General features: G+C 36.9%; 2 protein-coding genes across 3 annotated transcripts in view; both read right to left on the bottom strand.

The window, feature by feature from the left end:
• Window positions 1–3,803: 3,803 nt before the first annotated feature.
• Window positions 3,804–7,519, bottom strand: LOC140164749 (pantetheinase-like). Its single transcript, XM_072188115.1, is given in 4 exon segments — window positions 3,804–4,524; window positions 4,526–5,342; window positions 5,345–5,714; window positions 7,220–7,519. Coding segments are annotated over 4 exon segments (1,629 nt in total). The 5' UTR covers window positions 7,430–7,519; the 3' UTR covers window positions 3,804–4,292.
• Window positions 7,520–13,655: 6,136 nt separating this feature from the next.
• LOC140164748 (replication protein A 70 kDa DNA-binding subunit-like) overlaps window positions 13,656–24,851 on the bottom strand; it is a 35,306-nt gene continuing 24,110 nt past the window's right edge. For both annotated transcript variants that reach the window (XM_072188113.1, XM_072188114.1), the window contains 9 exons: window positions 23,648–23,849; window positions 22,863–23,002; window positions 20,880–21,028; window positions 19,757–19,886; window positions 18,462–18,524; window positions 17,596–17,709; window positions 15,570–15,677; window positions 14,839–14,925; window positions 13,656–13,787 (listed from right to left, as the gene is read on the bottom strand). In XM_072188113.1, the coding sequence (XP_072044214.1) occupies window positions 13,683–13,787; window positions 14,839–14,925; window positions 15,570–15,677; window positions 17,596–17,709; window positions 18,462–18,524; window positions 19,757–19,886; window positions 20,880–21,028; window positions 22,863–23,002; window positions 23,648–23,849 (1,098 nt within the window). In that variant the 3' untranslated portion in view covers window positions 13,656–13,682. The remainder of the gene's footprint in view (window positions 13,788–14,838; window positions 14,926–15,569; window positions 15,678–17,595; window positions 17,710–18,461; window positions 18,525–19,756; window positions 19,887–20,879; window positions 21,029–22,862; window positions 23,003–23,647; window positions 23,850–24,851) is intronic.

The raw sequence follows: 24,851 nt of genomic DNA, 5'->3' as shown, positions 1-24,851 counted from the left end.
CATTCGAAAGGTCAATTTAAGACCAAAATTCATTATAACCAAAATTACTGAGTGGTACATGTATTTGTGCAAATATGTTCGCGCTCCGCACATAATTATTTCAAGAATGGGAGGGGGCTTATTCTGTATCCTTGGCCCTGGGCGCCGGAACCCCTAGCTACGCCACTGAGTGTTTCTTGTATCTATAAGCATTAACTTCATAGACATTTTTTCAACAGTTATAACTGAATTTTAAAAACAAAAATAAAGAAAAAAGGAAGCGGGGGGCACAAGAAACATGTTTTATTTTTTAACTCGGCTTTACAGTATATTTCTTACATTCTCTAAAAAAATGGGGAAATCTTTTTTCAAACAGTAATAAACAGTATATCCAAAAAAACCTGGCATAAGAATTTATTTACTACCCCTAACAATTAAGTTTGGTAACCATTAAGACAAAACAAGAATTTTACAATCTCTTTAAAAGGTGGGGAAATTACTTTTCTTTGTTATGATTAAAGACTTGAATGAATATACAATTGATGAGGCACTATTTTCTTGCAAGAGAGTAGTAGTCGAGTAAGCTACCTTTAATTCTTAAATCATAGAAAGATTATTATTATATAAAAATACAGATTCTTTAACTTCAAAAAATATACAACACATTTTTCATTCTTTACATCATATAAATATAGATTTTTATTACATTGTACATCATGAATACAAATATATAGATTCTTTAATCAATCATACAAATATATACAGATATTTTAAATCATACAAATATTATTGCAATCATATAAAAATAAAGATTATCAATATCATACAAATATCCTACAAACACAAAAGGTTTATTTATTTAATATTATCATATATATATGTGATGCGATCAAGCAAAATCAGTCGGAACTCGGAAATGTTGATTGTGAGATATAAGCATACAAAGGAAATATTTCCTTTTGTTTCCTTTTGTTTTGGAAACTCTTTAATTGCACATATCTTTGGAACTGGTTGTTCAATTTCAATAGTGTTTTCTGCAAAATCCAGATTTGTAAGTGCTTTTTACTATCCTATAAGAAACTGAAAATTTAATATTTCCGAGTTCCGACTGTTTTTGCTTGATCGCATCACACATGTGTGCACAAAGGGTTCCTGAAAACCTTTTAATGTTGAGTTATATAATGTGACACAATCTGTTCCATGGGGGCTAATCAAAAAAGGAGGTATTTCTGACAATTGAGTTACTTCAAATATTATCTTATAGTATACCATTAGACTATGATTACCTGAAAACACCAAAGTCCGATTTCTTGAATCTTGGCTAGTGGCCAGGCTTCCTAAGCCTGCAGACTAGCCCTACCAATGTGGATTCATTTATTAATTTATCTTCCTATGTGATGTATGATGTGGAATTGTAAGGACTAATTGGGCTTAAGCCTGATGGCTTAGGAAGCCTGACCAGTGACCACTAGCCATGCTTCGAGAAGCTGGCCCCATTTAAAAATCATTTGCAGCAATGCATTCTGGGTAGACATTACAGTGCATTTCAAATTGTGCAAATAGCCAAAAGCTGAATGAAACATGTTCAGAGTTGTCTATTAGTGACACATCTTTATATCCACTTGCTGCTGTTTTTGCTATCCAGTTGGGGTATTTTCCCCCCTAAATGATCTTTGAACTCGAGGGGGCTCTTCGGAAACCACACGGTCAACATGCTTTTCCCGTTACCTATCCATATCCAAAATTTCGGCTTGATGCGTTGAAGCACGGCGAAACGCATAGCCGGGCACACACACAACGGCTATTATTTTAGTAGTATAGATTACCAAAAGTTTTCCTTCAATAAAATGTTTTACAGAAACATATTTTCAACATATACTAAAACGTTTTGAAACTGACTTTAATACAAACTTGGTGAAAACATTTTTATCGACAATTTGACATTCTAAAATGTTTGAAACAGTTTTTTAGTACAAAATTGGTGAAAACGTTTTTATGAGATTGTATAAACCCAACATTTAAATTTTACTGAGGGATCGGATAACAATGTTTGCACAGTATTTTTTGTGGGACATATAAGAGCACATCAAACATGTCGAATTGCATTCTGAATACTAAGAATGTCCTTCTGATAATCAAATCATTTTGACTTTTTGTAATTGGCGATATAATACATATTTTATGGCAAATTATTAAAAAATTGTTTTTGTTTTTTGTGTGTTTTTTTCATACTTAACAGTCCTTGACATAAAATTTATAAACCTAATGATAGGTACTTAAAGTGTATGTAGCTGGGATGATAAGCCGATGATCAATTGAAAATTTCGACCTTTTGTAATTGTATACATATTTTTTCCCAAAGAGACCTAAAAAAAAATTTTTAGGTCTTTTGGAAAAAAAATGATTATTTTTGTTAATACGAAAAGTCAAAATTTTCAAATGATCGTCGGCTTTTTCTCCCAGCTACATATACTTTCAAAAAGTAGATATCATTAGATTTATAAATTTTACTTTGAGGATTGTTAAAAATAAAAAATAAATCCATTTTAATAATTTGCTATAAAATTTGTATTATATCACGAATTTCAAAAATCAAAAGTATTTGATATCAGAAGGACATTTTTTGCATTCAGAAAAAATACTGTGCAAAGGCTGGTGACCGACTCCTTTAACATTTCAATAAAATTTTTGTAAAATGTTGAAAAAACTCTTAAAAGCATTGTGTTTGCAGGGTTACATCTAACATCTTCTTTAATTCACAGATCCATTGTCAATATATTTTTAATGGTTTAATATACAGCTGCCATGGATATTTGCCAATGTGAAATTGGCAAGCATAATTTTGTTAATTTTTTGCCTAATCAGTTTGAAGAACCATCATGTTCAAATTAGCAATATTATATAATTCATGATGTGTAACAAAACATTTTACAAATTTCAAACAGTACAATGTAAGCTGATTTTTTTAAGTGAAAACAAAAATGTAGAAAAAGAAACTGCTGAATTTTAAATTTCATACTCCCTTGAATCTCTTTTAAACTTATAAGAAAGCTCATTTTCTCTTTGCCCTTACCAGATACGAGCAAACAAACTGGCAGACAGCCACAGGTGATCATTTTTTTTCTAAACAGTATATAATGTTCAATTCTAGACCTGGACAATACCAACAGTTATCACACTAATTAAAAATATGTATACACATATATTGTATAGCTATTTTTAACAGATTCTCGTTTATAATATACCGTAAATGTTCGCCTAATGCTGCACCTTTGCCTTGGGGTAAATTTCATGTGCAAATAGAGAGTTCCCTCCTCTGAAATCCCAACAAAGAATTAAATTTCTGTGTCCTTATTTGCTGGTTGGAAATTTACGGGAGGGCACTTTTAGGTTGTGCCTAAAATTCCATTTATGTCAAGGGAGCCCATATGGCCATAAGGCGAACGTTTACGGTATTAAATTATTCAACTTTTTCTGCCTTTTTGTCATAGGCGTAGATCCCGGGGGGATGGGGGGATTTATCCCCCCCCCCAATATTTTGCCAGGGGGGGATGGTCCATACAATCATCCCCCCCAATGTTGACGCCTGAATATGGGTTTATGATCTTACCAAATTAACCTGATATTTGTGCGCTTCACGCGCATTTATTGCACTTTTGCACCATATTTCATAAGTTTAGCTTCAAAATAGCAAAATTTTTCGCACGCATTTGTACCATACACTTATTTTGTCACCAAAAGGTGTTGGATTCACTATACTTCAAGACTTTTTTTTCAACTCCATCCCCGCCAATGTCAAAAAGAAATCTACGCCACTGCTTTTTGTAGTAATTTTTATTCTATAAATTGCACATTTGTGTGCAAATTGAGGGTGCTACATGTATTTACAATACATTTTAAATTTAAATTAGCCAAATAATATGAGTTATTCATTTATACTTTTCATGATAAAAAGTTTTTTTGAAAATTTCCTTGCCACTTGTAAGTCTTTTTTTCTGATGTTCTAATGCCAGTATACAAGTGTCTACCCCTTCTAAAGATGCAGACAAGATTTAAGATAAATACCGCCATCATTGTTCACCTTTTCTTAAAAATGACTACAGTTTACATGCCATCAAACAACCGTGAGTTTAAGTGATCACAGATAAAAAGTTGAAAACAGGTACAAAAAGTCTGAAAAATTTATAAATTTGGGAAGCTCTGATACTTTTGTACACAGCAAGTGCAAAAACACAGTTGACAGTCAAGATAAAGAAAGTCTTAATTCAAATGTAAATCTGAATTCTCAAACCCCTGCAGCCAAAAATGTGTTCTTACCAGATGCGAGCAAATACACTGGCAGCCAATAATGGTCGCTCAATACCTTTGTTACTGTACACCCAACTACAAGCTGGGCAATCATTTCTCCACTCTGCCTCGATCTCAGCCAAGTGCACGCCAGACGTCACCACTTCAGGAAAGAAGACGGCATCATGGCTCATCCCGGATATCTGTAGACTAAACCAATTGAACACAGTTCCAGAATAGCTCGTCTCTTGTCCACACTTTGACCAGTCACCGTGACGGACACCTTACCAGTGCGCAAGCCTGGACGCGATATCTACCGTTCATAGTATGCCAGCCATCAAAGGCACCGAGTGCGTAATGATCTTTACCGCCATCTTTACGGGAATAGTTCAGCCAACATGAAATATTATTGCTACTTACACTGGCAGAGACTGTATCATAAGATAGGGGGACAAAAGTGTACAGGTCATCGTTCATAATCGCTTGGAATCTCCGAGGTGGCGCCATTTTAACGTCACGCTTTACAACAGGTGGAAACTTGACAGGATTAGGGCTGACATACTTGGATGCTGGAGTGAAGTTTGGCATCATCCTGGTATCATAATTCAACACAGCCAATACATCAGGAGAAACGTCTTTCAACTCTGCAGGTGACATTCGCTTTAACTTGCTGACGATTTCCTTCACAATATCTGACCGAAGAGAGGGTTTCTTCTGAGCAGCTGGTCTTTTAATTTCCCCAATAAGTAGCTTCCCATGATATGTGACCATATCATAGTGGTAGACCACATGTCCCTGTCGTCCGTTGAAGATCCCGCTACCGGTCATTTGCTCGATGGGAAGATGTATGTTTGCAGCCAAGAGCGGAACATTAAATTGCATAGACCAAGCCTCTTGAAATTCAATTGCAGACAGAAGTGGAAGCTCATTCATCCATGCTGTTGGGAAGACCATGTCTGTCACACCTATACCATGAACAAGGTACACGGAAGGGCTACCGAATAAAATATCAAAACAAGTAAACATACCAAACAAACCAAAACTTGTGCTGAAGAGTCCGTAATTGGTGAGGTCCCTGGTGCAGGAGAATCAAAGATCTGTTGTTCTTCAGAGTACAAATTCTCTTTGTTATATTTAGCTAAGAGTTGACCATCATCAGCTATTGCAACATCAGTGTTGTACTGAAAGTAGCCCCTTGTAGGGCAAGCCTGTGCTTGTTCGAATTCACATGGTACCTTGGACGCCATGTTGGCTACGACATTGATCTGGTACTTCTTAGCGAGACAGCTTAGGCGTTGTAGAATTGGTCGGTCGTTGAATTCCTCCTGATTGCAAGGATTCAAATTCTTATTGTATGCATTGGGAACATACTCTAGAAACACTTCAATATCAGATGAGAGGAGAAACCCAGTGATGCCATATTCAGGAAACACGATGATTTGAACACCCTGCAAAGATAAAAATGGAACAAAATGTATCATGGTTTGCATGCTCTGAAAGATACCGACATGTACGAATGTAGAGTTGCCTACATTTTCAAATTTCCGAAAATGAATCCACCTTTTTGGGGGCTGGGGGGGGGGGCTGCAGGGCATAGGAAATGGAAGGTGCTGACTGCAGGGCATAATGAACGTGGGAATGCAGTTTCAAAAAAAGAAAGTGCCAAGTTAGGCTAGCTCACATCACACACTATATAGGTGGCGATATTCGTCCATAGGGAAGTGGACCGGAATGTGCATGTACGGTCCAAAAATGGCTTTACTGTGGGGCTCAATGTCAATGGAGAAAATCACTAAAAATTAATTTTGACAACCAAAACCTAAGTGATGTTGACTTATGTTGGTACTGGCATGATTGGCAAGAAATAGATTGCTAAAAATGACATTTTGACTGCTCAGTGCCATCTGCAGGATAGGCAAATTTTAAAATGGCATGCAGGACCTTTCACAGTACCGTATTATTACGCTGACTTTCAGATTCAGCGAGAAGGACAATTTCGACCTCCTGGTTTGTTTACAAACAGAGAGGTAGACAAAAACCATTCCGCTTGTCCAAACACTCAAGTATCAGAAGGATGGTCTACAATAGCGTGATTCACGTAACCTGAATAGGGATTAAAAGCTGTCACGTAGAACCATGTGCTTCTATTGTCCGATTCGCCATCAAGGTTTCATATGGAAACAGTACACGATCATGTCAGAAATTAATATTTTGTTCTGTTCTCAACTTCCCAGCGATATCGCTTGACACGTGAATGCGTCAACCAATCATATACAACCAACTGGATCTATTATTTTGCTAATTAATTTACCTTTCTCGATTTTTAACTTTTGGTGATAAATTAATTCAAAGCAATAATTATTGACAGCAACTCGTGTTTTAAAAATGTATTTTGTGGCATTTAGAATATTTTAATTGTCGTCTGCAATCGCTATCGCGTGATAAGTATAAATGCAAAAGCGACGGGCGATGCATCGCAAAATTCGGCGATTGCAAATCGCTTTTTCAAAAGCGATTAATCGCATCGCTCGGCGATCAAGTATAAATTCAGCTTTAGTCTCATGATGAATTGATGAGAGCAGCTTTTTTTAGTGGAACTGCTATCAAAATCCCTCTAAAATTCCATGTGCGATTGTCTTATCACCATAAAAAAATCATATATTTGGGTCAAGTGAAGTACCGTAGAATTAGAAAACATATTTATGTAGTTTTCCAGCTTTCCTTTGAGCCTGTCCAATCTGTTCTTTTAAATTTCGATGTAAATATGTATTGTGTTTGGGTCTCGGTCTAGGCGAATTTGGCTGAGCTAGCAAATGTGTTAACTAAAGGTTTGCCTCTCATACCTAAATTATTGATTGATTAATCTGAATGATGATGTCATGAATAATTTCATTGAAAATTATTTCATCGTCTGATGAACTGAAGTTATATTAATCCCTACATTAATCCCTACCTCATCTGAAGCAATAGACATCTGCTTCTCGTAAACGTCCAAGTTTTCATTCATTATTTTCAGTGCCAATTTCTGGTTCAGATTAGGTCGTAATGCAGTGCGAGCAACATGCTCATACACCGCGGCGACATAATCTGCTGATGTGCATTCTACCAAAACTGCACATGACAAAACGAGTAATAGAAATGTTGGAGACATTCCTGTGATCATATTGTCAAGCGCCGATAGAGATTTTGTTTTGAAACACACGAAATTTTCACAATTTCTGATCACATTGCACTTCAACAGGTAAGCTTACGATCACTGACATGCATGTCAAATAAATGTTTTGCAATGTGTTTCTATTCTTTATCCCAACATTCCCTATTTAGAATTATAATTATTTTTTTAATTTATACTATTCAACGAAACATTTCGTTAGGTTGCAGTGTTCTTGTTCAGTTCACATCTGAACTTTGAATTGAATTACAAGTTCAAGTTGGAACTTGGAACTAATTTTATTATTTTTTAAATTATTAATTCCGCATAGAAACACCAGGGTGCATGTACAGGACATGTGACTAGTCATGTGATTGGCCCTCGTTTTGGTTCCTGTTGCCTCGTTTCGAAGTTTTTAAAGCTCATTCAATCAATCCCAGCAAAAGTGTAAAATAATTCAAATTGTGTAAATAATGTTAAGGTATTTTTGATATAAAAAAAAATTGGCAAAAAATTGGGAAAACAGTACTATTGAAAAAGCTGAGGTGGGGTCGACTCGAGGCCCATTTTAAAACAGCTATTAAATTTCTTTTTTTTTACTTGGGCCTAAAATGTCTTATTTCAGGGCCGTAGCAAGCGGGGCGGCCGGGGATGCCATGGCCGCCCCACTTTTTGAGAAATTTATTATGTTTTTCTTTACCGTATATCTTTATTTCAATTTAGGCATATATTTGTATTTTGGCCGTCCCACATTTGTCATGGCCGCCCCACATTTTACAACCTTGTTACGGCCCTGTCTTATTTTGGTTTTAGGGGCTGGCATTTTCTTGAAAGGGGGGGGTCCTAAAAATACAGGGGGGTCATAGAATTTTCAGACCCAAAATAGGGGGTTATAATTTTTAACACCCAAAATAGGGGGTTATAGAATTATTAAGGGATGGTGACTCAAAATGTTCACGCATTCTTTCAAAATCCGACTTGAAGCCACTCAAGCGCCCATAACTCGACCAAATGATATCGTAGAGCAACAAAAGAGATATCAAAATGCGCAGGAGAAAGCTGCGCTTTATATACATTAAATAAGTTTTTGCTACATATCTATACCAATCAGCAGTAGATAGCTACCTCATCAATATTGATATCAGCAGCAGATAGCTACTTCATCAATATTGTTATTAGCAGTAAATAGCTACTTTGTCAATCTGAATATCAGCAGTAGATAGCTACTTCATCAATACCAATAAGCAGTAGATAGCTACTTTATCAATATCAGCAGTAGATAGCTACTTCATCAATATTGATATCAGCAGTAGATAGCTACTTCATCAATATTGATATCAGCAGTAGATAGCTACTTCATATTGGCAGTAGATAGCTACTCGGTCTATACCGTACCAATCAGCAGTAGATAGCCACTTTATCAATATCGATATCAGCAGTAGATAGATACTTCATCAATATTGATATCAGCAGTAGATAGCTACTTCATCAATATCGATATCAGCAGTAGATAGCTACTTCATCAATATCAGCAGTAGATAGCTACTTCATCAATATTGATATCAGCAGTAGATAGATACTTCATCAATATTGATATCAGCAGTAGATAGATACTTCATCAATATCAGCAGTAGATAGCTACATCATCAATATCGATATCAGCAGTAGATAGCTACTTAATCGATATCAGCAGTAGATACTAGTAGCTACTTCGTCAATATCAATATCAGCAGTAGATAGCTACTTCATCAATATCGATATCAGCAGTAGATAGCTACTTCGTCAATATCGATATCAGCAGTAGGTAGCTACTTGGTCAATACCAATCAGCAGTAGATAGCTACTTCATCAACACCGATATGGTAGATAGCTACCATATGAATAATACCGTGACAATTTGCCTAGTGGCCAACTTGTGCTCCTTTCATGTGCAAATAGATAGCTCCCTCCTTTGAAATCCCAGCAAGAATTCTGTGCTCTTATTTGCTGGTGGGAATTTTACTGGAGGGCGCTTTAGGTTGTGCCTAAAATTCCACGTACGTCAAAGGAGCCCATAACACCATTACCATTAAGGTGAACCTTAACGGTGTCAGCAGTTGGATAGCTACTTCATAAATACCAATGGCAGCAGTACATAGCTGCTTCATTATATTTTTTTTTCTTTCAACTTTGTGATATTGCATTTCCATTAATAATTATCCCCCCCACAATTTTTTTTCTTGATAACATCCAAAATCAAAAAATCTTGGAATAAGATTAAAATGAGTCCAGTAAAATTCTTAAGGGGTACTACACCCTGTGTAAATTTAGTGACTATTTTTGCATTTTCTCAAAAATAATAACACACTGGTAACAAAAGTTATGTATATTATTGGGGCAAGGTATCCAATTACTACACTGAAATTTCAGTGACTCAAGACAAGCGGTTCAGTATATATGATCGGAAATGAGGTACATCCTTGCGGTACGTTATTTCTTATCATAAATAACGAACCGCTTGTCTTCGGTCACTAAAATTCCAGTGTAGTAATTGATTCCTTGCCCCTATAATATACATAACTTTTGTTACCACTGTGTTAATAGTTTTGAGAAAATGCAAAAATAGACACAAATTTATCGAGGGTGTAGTACCCCTAAGGTTTGTTCATATGTTCTAATATCACAACAACAAAATACCAATAGTCACAAGATTGGATTTAGATATTTTATTTCTCTAAACCACTGCATTATTATACAAATGCTTGATCCTGATGTCCTTAATCAAATCAATAGATATGATATAGCATAAACGTCTCAGTAAACTCATGGATTTACAAAATAAATCCCGAAAAGTATCGACATAAAGTACACTGTACACTCTGCAAGCGTTAAATGTTAAATCACTTATTAATGTTACATTTGGACCAATTCTTGAAAATATACACTGATGAAAAATACCTGCTTTGGGTACTTTATGAACGTCCTTGTATGTAGGGTGATATACAACTTGAAATACAAGTGCCTCCTCAGGGAGGAGCTGTATGTCATTGCATAGTTCACTATGATATCAGTCCTGTATAAAAAAAACTTGTTCTGGATTATTTTGGAATAGTTGTTAAAACAGCACACTTCAACAACGTTTGAAAAAGCAGAAATGTGAACAAGAGGGGGGGGAGTATATACCAGTGTCATTTACAACATTGAATTAAGAATACAAACTACTTGCAGATATATATATCCTAATTCTCGGTATTCAAAATAAATTGCGCTATCTATCGACTAAGCGATATAGGCCTAAAAGGGCCACTTCATGATGCATTGCGATTTTCGGCTGATTTTGCTTAGTGGATAGGTGGCGCAATAAATTATGAATACTGAGAATTCTTACAAATTAGACCAGATACTAGTTCAAATAAATAAAATATATCATATGTGAGGCCAAAAAAAAAAAAAAAGGTTTGTCTCACGAACCCGCAAGATAAGTATGTGAAAGCGATACAACGCGTTTGTCTCACGCGCTGACCGCCTTTTTAAAGGTTTTTTTTTTCCCGATTTTCCGGTTCCCGATAGTTCGACCAACGTAGTAACAATGAATTCCTCAATGCCACAAACCCATCGAAAATGTCAGGCAGCGCGTATGCCATTAGTGTTGCAGATAGCCCGTACCCCACACCGTAGCCTCAGTCTCGCTAGTTTCACGCCATCCTTGCAACGGCACGGAGCGTAAAGCCGCCGAAGCAAAGTGGATGCAATATAAAAGGACTTAACCTCACGGAGAACTCTGCGATCGAGTGAAGCCATGTTGTTTTCATAAATTTTTGTATTTTTTGTAGCTGTTTTTTAACGAATTTTTTACCGCTTATTTCAACATGATTGTTCGTATTCAGTATAGTTAAAACAGGGGACTGTGCTGAGGAATTGGGCACTGCATCGGTGCGCCGATTCGGTTACTCTGAATGCCCTAAAAAATGAGTTGGTGTCGGGGCGAAGCTGTAAACCTCTCGATAGAGTACCGAAAGCTCACTCAGCCCTCTAAATATTCACCTCTATGGAAACATCAAATCTCGCTCATACCAACATTTGTATCGTAACTTTGTATTTTGCACTGATTTTTAATAGTGATCAGCTCTAGGAAGGCAAATAAAATACAGTTACAGAATATTAACATTGTAAATTTGTTGCTTCTCTTTCATTGTAAGACCACTTGTAGTTTCCCAATACATGTCTTGTGATTTTCATTTGTCTCAGGCTAAAAAAAAAACAAAAAAAACAACGATTAGCATAGCTTCTAAACCAAAAAAAAAAAAAAAAAAAAAAAGCATAGCACTTAGCTTTTTTGGCAAATGTTCGTGAGACAAACCTTTTTTTTTTTTTGGCCTGATACAAACCTATGTAAATAAAACATGTGTCTAATGTTTTTGTTTAAATGGATGTTATATGTGTACAGCGAAAACATGACGTAGTACAAAACTTGAATAAAATACAAAATACTTCTGAAAACAATGATAGGTCATTCTTTTATCATAATTTTGAAAATGTACATGGCATGTGTTTGGTTTATCATTCTCTTGTTACCAAGCATTCTGTAATATCTTTATCTTAAAGGAGCATTTTGTGATCCTAGCAGCCTCTTTTTATGACATGCTTTAGGAAAAATTTTTTTTAAAAGCTTATATTCCCCAAATATCAGTTGGTTTTGTGTTTGCCAGTTATGCATGATTATTGTGTATTACGTTGCTCAATATTCATAAACATGTATTTATAACATAAACATGCATTTATGTTTTTTAAACAAAACATAAATACAACTTTGACCATATTTTTGCCAATCTGCAGAAATCTTTTGCACAGAAACATGACAAAGCCAGAGATTTCCGGTGGTATTAAACAATATTGTTTTTGTTGAGAAAAATGGGGGATGAGGCTGCGGATCACAAAATACCCCTTTAAGATGATTTGATCAATAAAATAAATACATAGAAGCTGAAGGTTGGTGGTTAATTGTTTGGTATATTTATAATTTATACTTTTATTTCATTAGGCAATGATTTAGGACCAGTATTTAACCTTTCCCAAACATGAGATCATTTGGAACCTATTCGCTACTTGCATGGTTCCGCCATTATGCACTATGTGCGGGGAGAGTCTCTAACTGGCAGCATACATGAATGGGAATTAAACCAGTCATATAACATTCTGTGTATAAGATTACGTAATTCTTCCTTTCATGCATGCTGCCAGTTTGAGGCTCTCCCCACACATAGTGCATAATGGCGGAACCATGCAAGTGGCGAATAGTAATTGAATTTCACTACTCTGGCTGTTGTTGCAAATCTGCAGTTGTACTGTTTTTACAAGTGAAACTTATCAACTTGTCTGCTACCAGAAACCATGATGCAATGAACCAACAACTTCCATCTTCTTGGCAGAAGTGTCTCTAATATACAAATAATATTGACAAAGCAATATTCACCCTGAAACTAAGAGCCGTTGATATATCGATAATATCAATAAATCGACTATCCAAAAATATTGATATTGTCAATTACTTTCTGCATAAAATCAATAAATTATGTTGCCGACAATGAAAAATAAGTATTGAAAAATTAGGGAAAAAAGACTGAAATTGAGCAATTTCCTACATATTGTAGAAAGTCTTTCCATGCCAGTAACAAATGAAAAAAACTGAGGGATGAACTAATAGCAGATGGTTATCATGTAGAAGATATAAGCAAAAGTGGGAGAAAAATTGATATTGAGTGGCCAAAATATCAAATTTTCCTGACAATAACAGTCCTTACCTGGAACAGAAATAGTATTTACATTTGTACTGCATTCTCTGTCAGAAAGGTTGACAGTACAAACATTCCTTGATTATAATCTATATTTTTATCATTGTAATATTTTGCTACATGACTAGCAAATAAGACGTAATACATGCCGTTAACTGCAAATATGCTTGTATATTCCATTCCACACATCTTTACAAAGGCAAACTTTGTGTTGACAACTTTCACAATTTTACAAAAATATAAACCGTTCAACAACCATACCAGTAAAATAGAGCTCCAAATGTCACCGACTTATTCTGTGAATTTCAACAAGTGTTCGACAAAAATTCTTCTAAACTCTGAGTAAGCCATGACACTGAAAGTTAAACTGAGGTTTTGGACGAATTGTTACAAGTTTGGCTCACATTTTGTAACCATTACAAATGCACCATATTCATGATGTCTATGATTAATTTACACTGTTTTGGTTCTTCTTTGTTCAAATTATATGCAAATTAAGACTGCGCCAGGTTTCTGATATCCATGATAAGCTTCTTGGAGTATTCCTTGTAGTCCAGAGGTTGGGCATTCACACATGTACATTTCAGACGAGCTTCATCCTGCAAAACAAGATGACAATATAATTAGGGGTCTAAGTAAATTCTACCAAATTTCAAACTGGCTCAAGTCGATTTTATAGCAATTGTCAAGTTTTCAGTGGGTTTGCTCCTGAAGAAGTCCGAGCTATTCCTGATGAAAGCTTGACAGTCCTAAACTTCTCTGACAGCGAAGCCGCTAAAAACTTACTAATTGTTATGAACTCTCATCGTAAAAGCCTATCACACAATTCAATTTTATAGCATAGCAAACTGTGGATGGGGACTAAAACACAAATTACCTCCTTCCCCTTTAAGCGCTGTGTGTCTACCGGGGAACAATTACTGGCCACCCATGGGTTTTATCCGCCTATATAAACAGGGACTTTTTGCTAATTAATTGATTTTCATAGAGCTCCGGTTTATTGACGTCTAAACCAGGACTTCTACTTTACACCGCGGCATCGCCCTTAAAGGTCCCGGGGTTCGGAAAACTCTTTTTTTGCATGTTTAGAAAAAAGGGTGGGATTATGTTGTGCAAGTGCTGACAACAGGGACAACTTAAAGCCATGTTGCAACATTATCATAAGAAATAGACTTGTATTTCTTTTCCATAAAATGTTGGTTTTCACTAAGAAATGTCCTCTTAATTTTGAGCCAAACAAATGAGGCAAACTAAACAAAATTGCTCTTTAATTCCAGCGCCTACGGGTCTCACTCAGTCGATCATAACTATGTTGGTCCTGTTGATGTGTCATGACCATCCCATATGCCATGTACGTACAGTGTAAACATGGCTTATACTTTTGACTAATATTTTAATCATATGAATAAAACAAGGGGACATCATTTTATAAAAAACAAGATGGGACATCGTTTTTATAAAAAGATCTCAGATTGTGCCACAAATACAGAGCCTAAATCCTCGATTTTTGCAGGGTATACATTAAAATCATGAATTAAAAAAAATCTGAATTAAAAAAAAACATTGAGGGCATCCTGATCAGCCAATGTTACAATACGGCTTTAATATCAAGTAAAATTAGCAAAAGTCTCCATGATATTGTACACTTACATTATATGTCTCCATTTTGACCCTCATTTTGAATATGTATGGTTTGAAGCTTGCATCTTGGAATACTTGATTGAATGCAGCCTCATCCTGGAGAAAAAACAAACAAACAGAAAATCAGTACATAGCAGCAAGAGTACATTGCATCATTTCAACAGTACAGGTCTGCATTTCGTGTTTTTTTTATCAGGCATCCAGAAATTTTCCGGCAAATAACGGTTGATTTGAAATTGGCATGAACTTTCTGGAAAATCCTGATGCCATTATGATACCATATATACCCGATATCTGATACTGCTTTTAAAAGTAATCTGCTTACTCTCCAAGGGTAGCTTTTGCAGTTTCCTGGAAGCAACCAAGTCTCGCCCAACACATACACCCCCACACTCACCCAATTTTGGAATGCACCATACCAGATCCTTGTCCATGTAATTTGCTTACTGTCCTAGGATAGCTTTTGCAGTCTCCTAGAAGTAACCCAGGATTGCTGACAACGCCCATATAATCTTGTTTTCTTAGGATTAGTTTCCGCCGTATTCTCACATGCACATTTTGCACACCCACCTGCCATATGTATCTACACACCCAGACACACCCCACCCACTCAACTTTGGAACACACCACACCTGATCACTGACACTGGCCATGATCTGCTTTCTTAGGATAGCTTCTGCAGTATTCTCACAAGCACATCAGGCCCACCCACACACCCACAACTTTGAAACACACCATACCTGGTCTCTGATATTGCCAATATAATCTGCTTTTTGTCCTAGGATAGCCTCTGCAGTGTCTTGGAAGCAGGTAACCCACTGGGTCTCTGTAGCATCAGCAACGTTTGCCTACAAAAGTGGAAAGATGGAGGAAACACAAAATTATTGCATAAAATAAAATTCACTGCTTGCCAGATGCAATCTTACAGACCTTCTGCTGCCTCAACTAGTTTATGCCCTGCTGCATTTATTCAAGTCTATATTATGAATCTAATTATAATTAAAAATAGTTTTATTATTTTTATTAAACCACATATTGTAATACCCAGCACAACTATCCAGATGTTTTCATTTTGTAAAACTAAACACAATATGTGTACATCCATATCAAAACGATGCACTTGTTGGCTGCTACATGTGTCTCATTTCACATAATAGCTGGGAATAAATACCAGACTCATATCTCCAAAGTGGAGGTCATTTCAAATCATCCCAAGTCACATGGTTTAGGAATACAGAGAACATTCCTTAACTATGTGACTTGGGATGATTTGAAATGACCTCCACTTGAGATGAGTCTGGTATTTATTTCTAGCTATTATGTGAAATGAGACACATGTAGCAGTCGAAAAGTGCATCGTTTTGATATGGATGTACACATATTGTTTCTAGGGCCGGCTTCGGCACCATTTTTTGATGTCGACATATTTCGTACCTTCGCCGTCGACATACATTTGGGTTCCGAAAAAATACCAGGACTTTTTTTTCCATGATTTTAGGAATATTTTCAAAATTTCAACCTAAAAATATCTAGAAACACCATCGGCAAATGCAGCAAAATCCAAGATGGCCGTCTTCATATCGAGCATGTAGCGATAAAGTGTACAATTTACACCGGAAAACAAGGCAAAATACTGCCATAAGTATGCCCCCTGAAGGCAAATAACATGAAAAGTTGGCAAAATATAAGATTTGGCATTGCATTTTGTTGAAAATACTTGGAAATGGCCGATATTTTGAGTGAAAATGAGCTTGCCAGACGAAGTTTTACTGGGCCATTGCCTGAGCACTATGTCGCCATGGACGAAGTTCTGTCGATATGTTGACATAATTCACTTTGTCGACAGGATTCCGACAGAGGACCTGTTGACGCCGGCCTTAATTGTTTCTTTCGTCATCATCAATAATATTATAACAGACACAAGCCAATCATTGATAAACATTGTTTCTGATCACAGCAGCTCCAAAATTCACTTAAGTGTTGTTCCCACAGCAAGCAAATATATACAAAGAGAGAAAACCAATATACCGCCCTAGTTTTTCCAGGGATATGAGACCAACCCTGTGGTTTTTTTTAAACAAGAAACCGTGTTTATCAATGAAAATCCTGGTTCCTTGATCAACAAAGCAGCTTTTTGGATCAAGAAATTATGTTTTTAAATGAAGACACCAGGCTCTTCACCGAGGAAACCTGTCTTCTCTTTTATTGGACAAAATATGTGACACCATCAAGGGAAATGAGTCGGATGTCGCTAATATTAATTTTGAGATATTGGCAAAGAAAGTGTTAAAATTCTTTTGTTTTATATTGTTTTCAGAAATTGATAAATTGACGCAACTTAGCAAAGAAAAGTCGTATCAACATGGGATTTTCAGTTTCAGAAAGCACTAAATGTCCTCTTTAGAAACATATGTAAACCTCACTTTTGACCAGGGTCGACATGTGACTCATTCCCCTTGATCATGTCACATGTGTATTATACGAGTGCGCGGTTTTGCCGTCTCGGTTTATTCCAGTAAATCATGCCGCAAACCCCCTGCTTTTTAATGCCATCACTAGGATCCACAACGTACTCATCTATCAGGGCACAGTTCTTTACCCCCAATACATTTGTATATTCATTGAATGACCTCTGAAAATTTGGGTACAAAAACTCATACCCTGCAACTTGAGGTCAAATTTTGCACTATGATTGTTGAATTGAGGTTATTGAACTATGCCACTGGGATGAGGCCATTGTGGTCCATTATAGTGCATGGTACTTACAGATAGCAATAGTCTGTACTTGAAGGTTTGATGCTCCTTATCACACTTCTCACACCTGTAAGTCCCATCTCCATTCTCTAGCACCTTTTTGTTACAGTCTGGCGATGGGCATGCCTATTAAAACAAAACATTATGGATTTTCCGTTATGGTCAAATCAAGTTCTAACTCGGTATTCAGAAATTAGGTTCTCAATAAGTTTAGAGTAAATGGTTCATACCAGTTCCTATGTGATGCGTCCAAAGCAGTCCCCCTGCAGGGTTTGTGCAATGGACGCATCAACATCTAAGCGCACATGCATTAATTGAGTCCAATTTCTCGCTCAACAAGTGATACGCATTTATTAACCTACATGTATAATCAGTGCTCAAAATACCCAGGTGCTAAGTGGGATTTACAGAACAAGGGCTGCTTTTTGTAAAATCTATTCAATGTGACCCTCCTTATCAAAAAAATGTTTTCAACTCCAATACCATATATGCCAATTTCCAAGATGTCTACGGACAGGCCAAATAAAAGTGCTATGCATATCTTACGTATTAGAATATCAATCAATCAATCGATCGATCGATTAATATTATAAGTAAATTTTGGATTTATATGGCACCTTTTCCAGGATTCAAGGCGGAATTAGATCACATCAATTTAGCCTGTTGCAGCCAAACGGCAAAAACCTTTTTGCACTTGTTACAAATTATCTGAGCAGCTCCCAAATTCTATTGGGTGAAGGAAGTTTTTGATAACCAAAATAATCACCAATTTTGGCACTCCATCCCATTCCCCAGCTTCATTTTTTATTTCAATATTTTTTTCTTCTTTTGGAACATAACTTGTCCCTTCATTTTTGTACATCCACACAAAAACTTACCATGTACATACAGTTTTCCTTTCGAAGAAAAATAACAGTTCCTTTGGTTGTGAAATAATCAGCCTGCAAAAAAAATTCAAAGATATTAGAACCAAATAGAACCCACTCCACCATGTTTGTATGTCGCTCATGAACAGCAAAGTAGTGTACCTCCGGTTTATCCCAATGCGACTGGCAATCTTCAATTTTAAGTGTATGCTTGTTTGGGTTGTGTGAGAAATGCAATGTACCGCTGATGTATATATCTGCCAGGCTGAGCCAGTTTGTACAGCCCTCCACTTCCATCCCTCACTCAGATCTGATATAGACTGTGATTCCTGATGACATACTTATCATTAGGCCAAATTAAAAAAGGTTTGTCTCAAAGCTCTCCAACTCTGAAAAACTAATGCGAAATATGTTTTTGGTTTTTTCCCCAAAGTCCTATTCTACTGAATGAAGTGTTGTATTGAACAATAAAGTGATGCTGCTAAAGTGAAGTAATCCAAGAGCAGGGGTCTAAAATTGTCAAAACGGCATTTTGATCGTATTTTTGACACTTTTTCTGAAGAAAAAACAATTGTTACTAATGCGGCTGAATAAACTTATGCGCGTGGGATCGAGCTTTGAGACAAACCTTTTTTTAATTTGGCCTTATCAACCCTAATTATTTATTCATAAGATACACAACTATAATACCTTGCCAGGGGTCTGACACTGAAACGCGGACCAGCCAAGTTTGCACGCTACAGGATGCTGTACAGAAGTTGCCACGAATCACAAAATTTGACACGCATATGGGGGCGCAATGGGGTGCTAACACAAACAGGGTGCTAAAAGCACGCCCGGAGTGATAACAGTGCGTTCGTTAACACCCCGACTACATGATCAGTATTGCGTACAGTACACATTCACGACTTCTGTATAGACCGATTCAAAGTCTAACATAGCAGGACTTGTTATGATTGTAATTTAGAGCAATTTTTCTGTATTTTTTTTCTATTTATGGATGGACTTTGGTCAGTTTTATGTATTTAATAAAGTCAAGTTCATATTGATTGTACATACGTTAAAAATCAGGCGAAAACATGACAAATTCACAAATAAAGTAACTTTTCAACATTTGAAAAAATATATGCATATAGCAGGCTCGGAACAGTCTACGGTGGATGCAGCAAATGGCAATTTTAGCATCATGTATATGATACACTCGTTAGATCGCCTCAGCGTTCCAGGCCTAAGCGATGGCAGGGTAATGGCAGCTTCCATAGTTTTATTACTGACACTTCCCAATCCTATTAATTCCCTGACCTTACCTTTTCTCCTTGACCAAGATTCTGGTTGCGTACTTCTGCCAGAGAGAGCCAGTTGGTACCGCCCCCTCCACCACCGCCCCTCTGATCAGATATGGATTGTGCGTCTTGGTGGCAACCTTCGTTATCATACCTAATGAATAATTCATAAGACATCTATTCAGTTAAGCTACAGTTACTGTAATGATAATAGTTTCTAAACTTATTATATTGCACTTTCAAAACCTGTTAGTACTCTGGATGATTAGGGGGATGATGTCAACGGCACGCCTTGGGCGCACAATTGGTGATCACTTGGTCACTACTCAAAAAAATTGTGCCGCTACTTACCCTTTTCAAGAGTCACATCATGGCAGTAATTTTAGAGCTCAACCAATTATCAGATTGGTTATCGTATCGGCCCAATATTTGCCATACCGGTATCAGATCGGTAAAAATAAATAAATAAATAAAAAAAATTCAGAGAAAATTTTTTTAAATGTTTTCGGCAACTTTGGAAAACCACTGAACCTATTCTGAAGTGCTAGGATCATTCACAGTTAATTTGGAAGAAATTTGGTTTAAAATTTTTTTTTTAATTACAGTTTGTTATCCTTATTATGCAAACCATTAATTTGAGTTTACCTCTTCATCTATCACATAATTATAAATGCATGGAAAACCAATGCATCTATAATATGTGATAGATGAAGAGGTAAATATTAGTTAATGGTTTGCATATTAAGGATAACAAACTAATTTTTTCGTAATTTTTCCTATTTTTTTTCCAATTAACTGTGAATGATCCTAGCACTTCAGAATAGGTCCAGTGGTTCTCAAAAGTCGCCAAAAACTTTTTTTTTTACTGATATCGGATTGGATCGGTAGACAAATGCCATATCGGTTGGACCCTAGCAGTAATATAACTTATTTTCCTTTCAACTTCATAGATCACCAAATTCTGTTTTAAGTCTCTGAAGCTACTCTGAATATTCAGTTTACAACATGTGACATTTATGTGAACTAATTTATGAAGATTTCCAATTAGTTGCTACAAAGATCAACACATCAGCCTACAATGTATATCAGCAACAGCGTCACGGAACCAGACTGAAATATGTTCCCGTAGACCAACTAACAAACTTACCATCCTTTCAACTGATGCGCTTTTGGAATATCAGGATTTACTTCCATTAGACTTGACTGAAGTACCGACAAAGAGCGCCCTCCAAAGTCTGACACACGAGCCCCTTTTACAGCCAAAATAGGGTTATCCGGGTGATTGAAATCCTCAGCCTGCAATGCAAATTTGATATCAATTTCAACAAAAATGTGAAAAACAGGAAATCTACTTATTTTTCCCTCTGAAGTTTTTTCCATACTAACATGTATGTGACAAGTGCAGGGAACCTATTGGATTGTTAACCTATACATTGTTATATGTGTACTATGTGAACATCATAAGATAAATATTGAATAGTATTAAATAAGAATGGATTGTTCACACTGACAAATGTGCGGATATTAGTGTCCATCAGGAGTATACATGGGTGCTTTGCTCCATTGGCAAGTTACAGGGCTCCCGCACCTTGAAGCCTTTGAAATGATTTTCAAGGACTTACCGCAACACAAAAATTATGATGCGACTCTCCATGCAGCACATATAACTAAGTGACAGCTCCTCTCCACTCCCCAAATTTTGTCAAAATTATACTTAAGGTAAAATTCCAATTTTCAAGGACTTTCAAGGACCTTGTGCAAATTTCCATGACTTTCAAGGCCTTGAAAAGGTATTTTCAAATTCAAGGACTTTCAAGGACCGTGCAAACCCTGAAGTCAACAACACTGTCAAAATTAACTGCTATCTTCAACAGCCCAAAAGACTGCATGAAGCCCTGTAAACATATATATTTTAAATTTCATAACCCCTCCGTCCCTGTCTGTAACAAAATTGAAAGTGAGTCAAATAACAAAGTTTGTAAAAGGTCATGAGAAATGTAATCAACATTTTAAACCCCTCCCTCCCTAACTAGTTTCCTTTTACAGGACTTTCGTTAATCTTTTGGTGAGTGGGTGGGTTGCCGTACACCCACCCCTACATACAGCATTAGTACTGTCATCAACATGCAATTATGTCGACTTGTCGACATCATAAAAAGTTGCCAATATCAACAAAAATATTTTGATTATATCATTTATCGATATTGTTTATGACACTTATGAAAGTTGTAAATAAAAATCTTAAAAATAACCATGATGTCTTACGCTTAGTAAGGGGCTGTGCAATAATTATGAGCCCTGGGGGAGGGTAAAATTGGGGGGGCAAGAAATTTTTATGAGCGAAAGGGGGGGGGCAAGCAATTTTGGCCAGCCGAGAGGGGGGGGGGCAAGCGATTTTTGGCACACATTCATGGGGCGCCTTTTAAATAAAACGCTATAAAAAGGCTTAGGAAAACAGTACGGAAACGCTTTAATATGCAAATTTTCCTGCTCGCTGCGCTCGCAACATATATCTAGACCATTTAAGGTTTGCAAATTGGGATCCCAAAAATTTGGCATGTGTGGGGGGGCAAAGATTTTTGGCGGGCCGAGAGGGGGGGGGGCAAGCGATTTTTGGCTGGCCGTTAGGGGGGGGGCAAGCGATTTTTGGCGGGCCGTTCGAAAATTTTACCCCCCCGGGGGGGAAAATAATTATTGCACAGCCCCTAAGAAGCTTATGTCATTCATTAAAGATAATGAGTAGGAATATGTTTGTTTGTTTGTTTACCCAGGTTGGTCCGTGAGGGACACATGCTAATCCATGGACCGTTCCAAGCTCATACAAAAAAAAAGCACAAGCCTGGAAAGCCAGTGTAGGCTAATAAAGATGCATGCTGGCCCAGACAGCTTTGAGAAACAATGCAAGAAATGGAAATAGCAAGGAAAGGGAGAAAGGAAAAAAGGCCACTCCAAAACACACTCTTAGCCCTTACTTCTTGAGAAAGGAAATTGGAATTCCAATCTCAAGCCCCATATCCATTTACCGCGTTATTTACTGTGCTATGTACGATTGTTTAACTTCATTGACCAATTTTCCCGATATGTCGACAAGAAAAAACATTTCAGTGACAGCACTATACAGCATACATACCTCTTTGCCCCACAGTGTCAAGTTAACTACTTTATTAGTTTCATCCAGCAGCTGAAGCTCACGTTTAGACACTTCCCTGTTGGTAGCACGTGTTGTTATTGTTGTCACATCCCCAGTACTCTTAACAACACCAATGATATCTGAAACAAGAAAATTTGGTACATATTTTGTTGTGTTAAAATGAACTAAAAAAAGTGCAGTGATTTATAGTGCACTACGCAGAGGCACAACGCCTAGACGTTGATCCACAAGCCTCAGCACACTTTACAGCTTGTTGCTGACCACTACGGCCCCACATCATTCCATAAACCATCAAACAACAACACAGGGACTTGCAGCTAATTAAAACGCGCACACCCTAGACATTCCACAATTGGCCATCGCAGCCAGGATCAGCTCCCTGAGTTTTGTACAGGTTACAACGAGACAATTAGCAGTAAGTTCCTTGTCCAGGGCAATTTCAAGCTAACTCAAATTCTACACGATAGCGTACTAACCACCGCCGGGGTTCGAACTCGCAACCTCTCGCATCATAGTCGAAGGTCTCGATTGAGCTAACTTGAGCTAACTACAGTGCAACATCACAATGGTTCGTACTGAAACTGGCCCCTCAATCTATTCTGATATGCCTTATTTTGAGTGCTGTTTAACACACCTAGCATAGAGGAGACCATACACTTTCAGATAAATAAATCCTTTACAAATTTCAAACTATTTGCACATCTAATGTAAGAGGCGAAACCAAAAAGCTATCAAATCATGCTTATAAACCAATGTCTTCTTACCAATCATAGTGTCTTTTGCAATCTCTTCAAGCTGTGCAATAGTCCTGAAATCATATGCAATTTTTGGAATAGCGCTGGTTTCTGCATCTTCTTCAGCCGGTGAGATTGTCGTCTCTTGGTTCAACACCATCTCGTAATCATTCTGAATGGATGTATACTGCTTATTGGCTGGTTTCAGGGTACCCTTGGAAACGTAGTATATCTAGACATATATCAAGGGGGAAAATGGTCAGTGCTCAAGCCTTGAAATAAGCAGGCGCCAGGAGCAAATTTGCTCTCGTAAAGCCACCAATTGCTCCTGGTCCTTGTAAAATTCACATGAACCAGGAGCAATTTTCTGAAACAAATAACTCCTGGTTCCAGTTTTAAAATTGTATGCAGTAGTGCTGGTATGCTGTATTGTATGCAGTAAAAGGAGTTACTATTTGAAAATTGCTCCTGTTTCTTCAGAAATTGCTCCTGGTTCTTGTAAAATCCCAGTGAACCAGGAGCAATGTTCAAAAACAAATTGCTCCTGGTTATAGTCCGCTTATTTCACTGACAGTGCTTGATTTCACTAAGAGCTGTGGTGCATCTTAATCCAACTAGAATTATATGCAGGGTTGGCGATTTGTTTTTTTGTGTTTTTTTTTAATCAAAAAAATTAATTTATTTGATTTCAATCAGATTTTTTTTCTAATTCAATAATTTTTTTTTAATTTTATTGATTCCAAGAACTGCTACACCCCATATTTTTGATCTGCTTAAATGACCTTCCATATCCTGGACAAGCCTAGAACATCTTAATTTCCCAGGCAGATAAGCCATATTTCAAACAATATCTTATGTATTTCTTATTTTGGGAAGTACCTTTTCCCTCCCTAACAGCAAAACCCCAAATAGCACACATTCAAGGTCGAGCAGTTTCCTGGATTCAACAAATGACCTGAGCGCAAGAAGATCGTAAGTCCACTTGGCCCCTCAACATGTATACACTTAAGTTGCGTATAGTTTTGTATAGTTTGGTAATGTTTTATACATGTTCAGGGGCCAAAACAAATCTTTCACAACCTTTCATTATGTTTTTACCCTGGAACATGTATTAAACATTATAAAACCCTAAGAAACTATACATAACTTTAGTGTATACATGTTGAGGGGCCAAGTGGACTTACTGTCTTCTTGCGCTCAGGTCTTGTCCTGGCATGATCCCTAGATCACAGTT

The sequence above is a fragment of the Amphiura filiformis genome, chromosome 11 (genome assembly GCF_039555335.1).
Source record: "Amphiura filiformis chromosome 11, Afil_fr2py, whole genome shotgun sequence".
NCBI classification, from domain to species: domain Eukaryota; kingdom Metazoa; phylum Echinodermata; class Ophiuroidea; order Amphilepidida; family Amphiuridae; genus Amphiura; species Amphiura filiformis.
The sequence above is the reverse complement of the archived record's forward strand: the minus strand, read 5'-3'. Positions and strand labels throughout refer to the sequence as shown.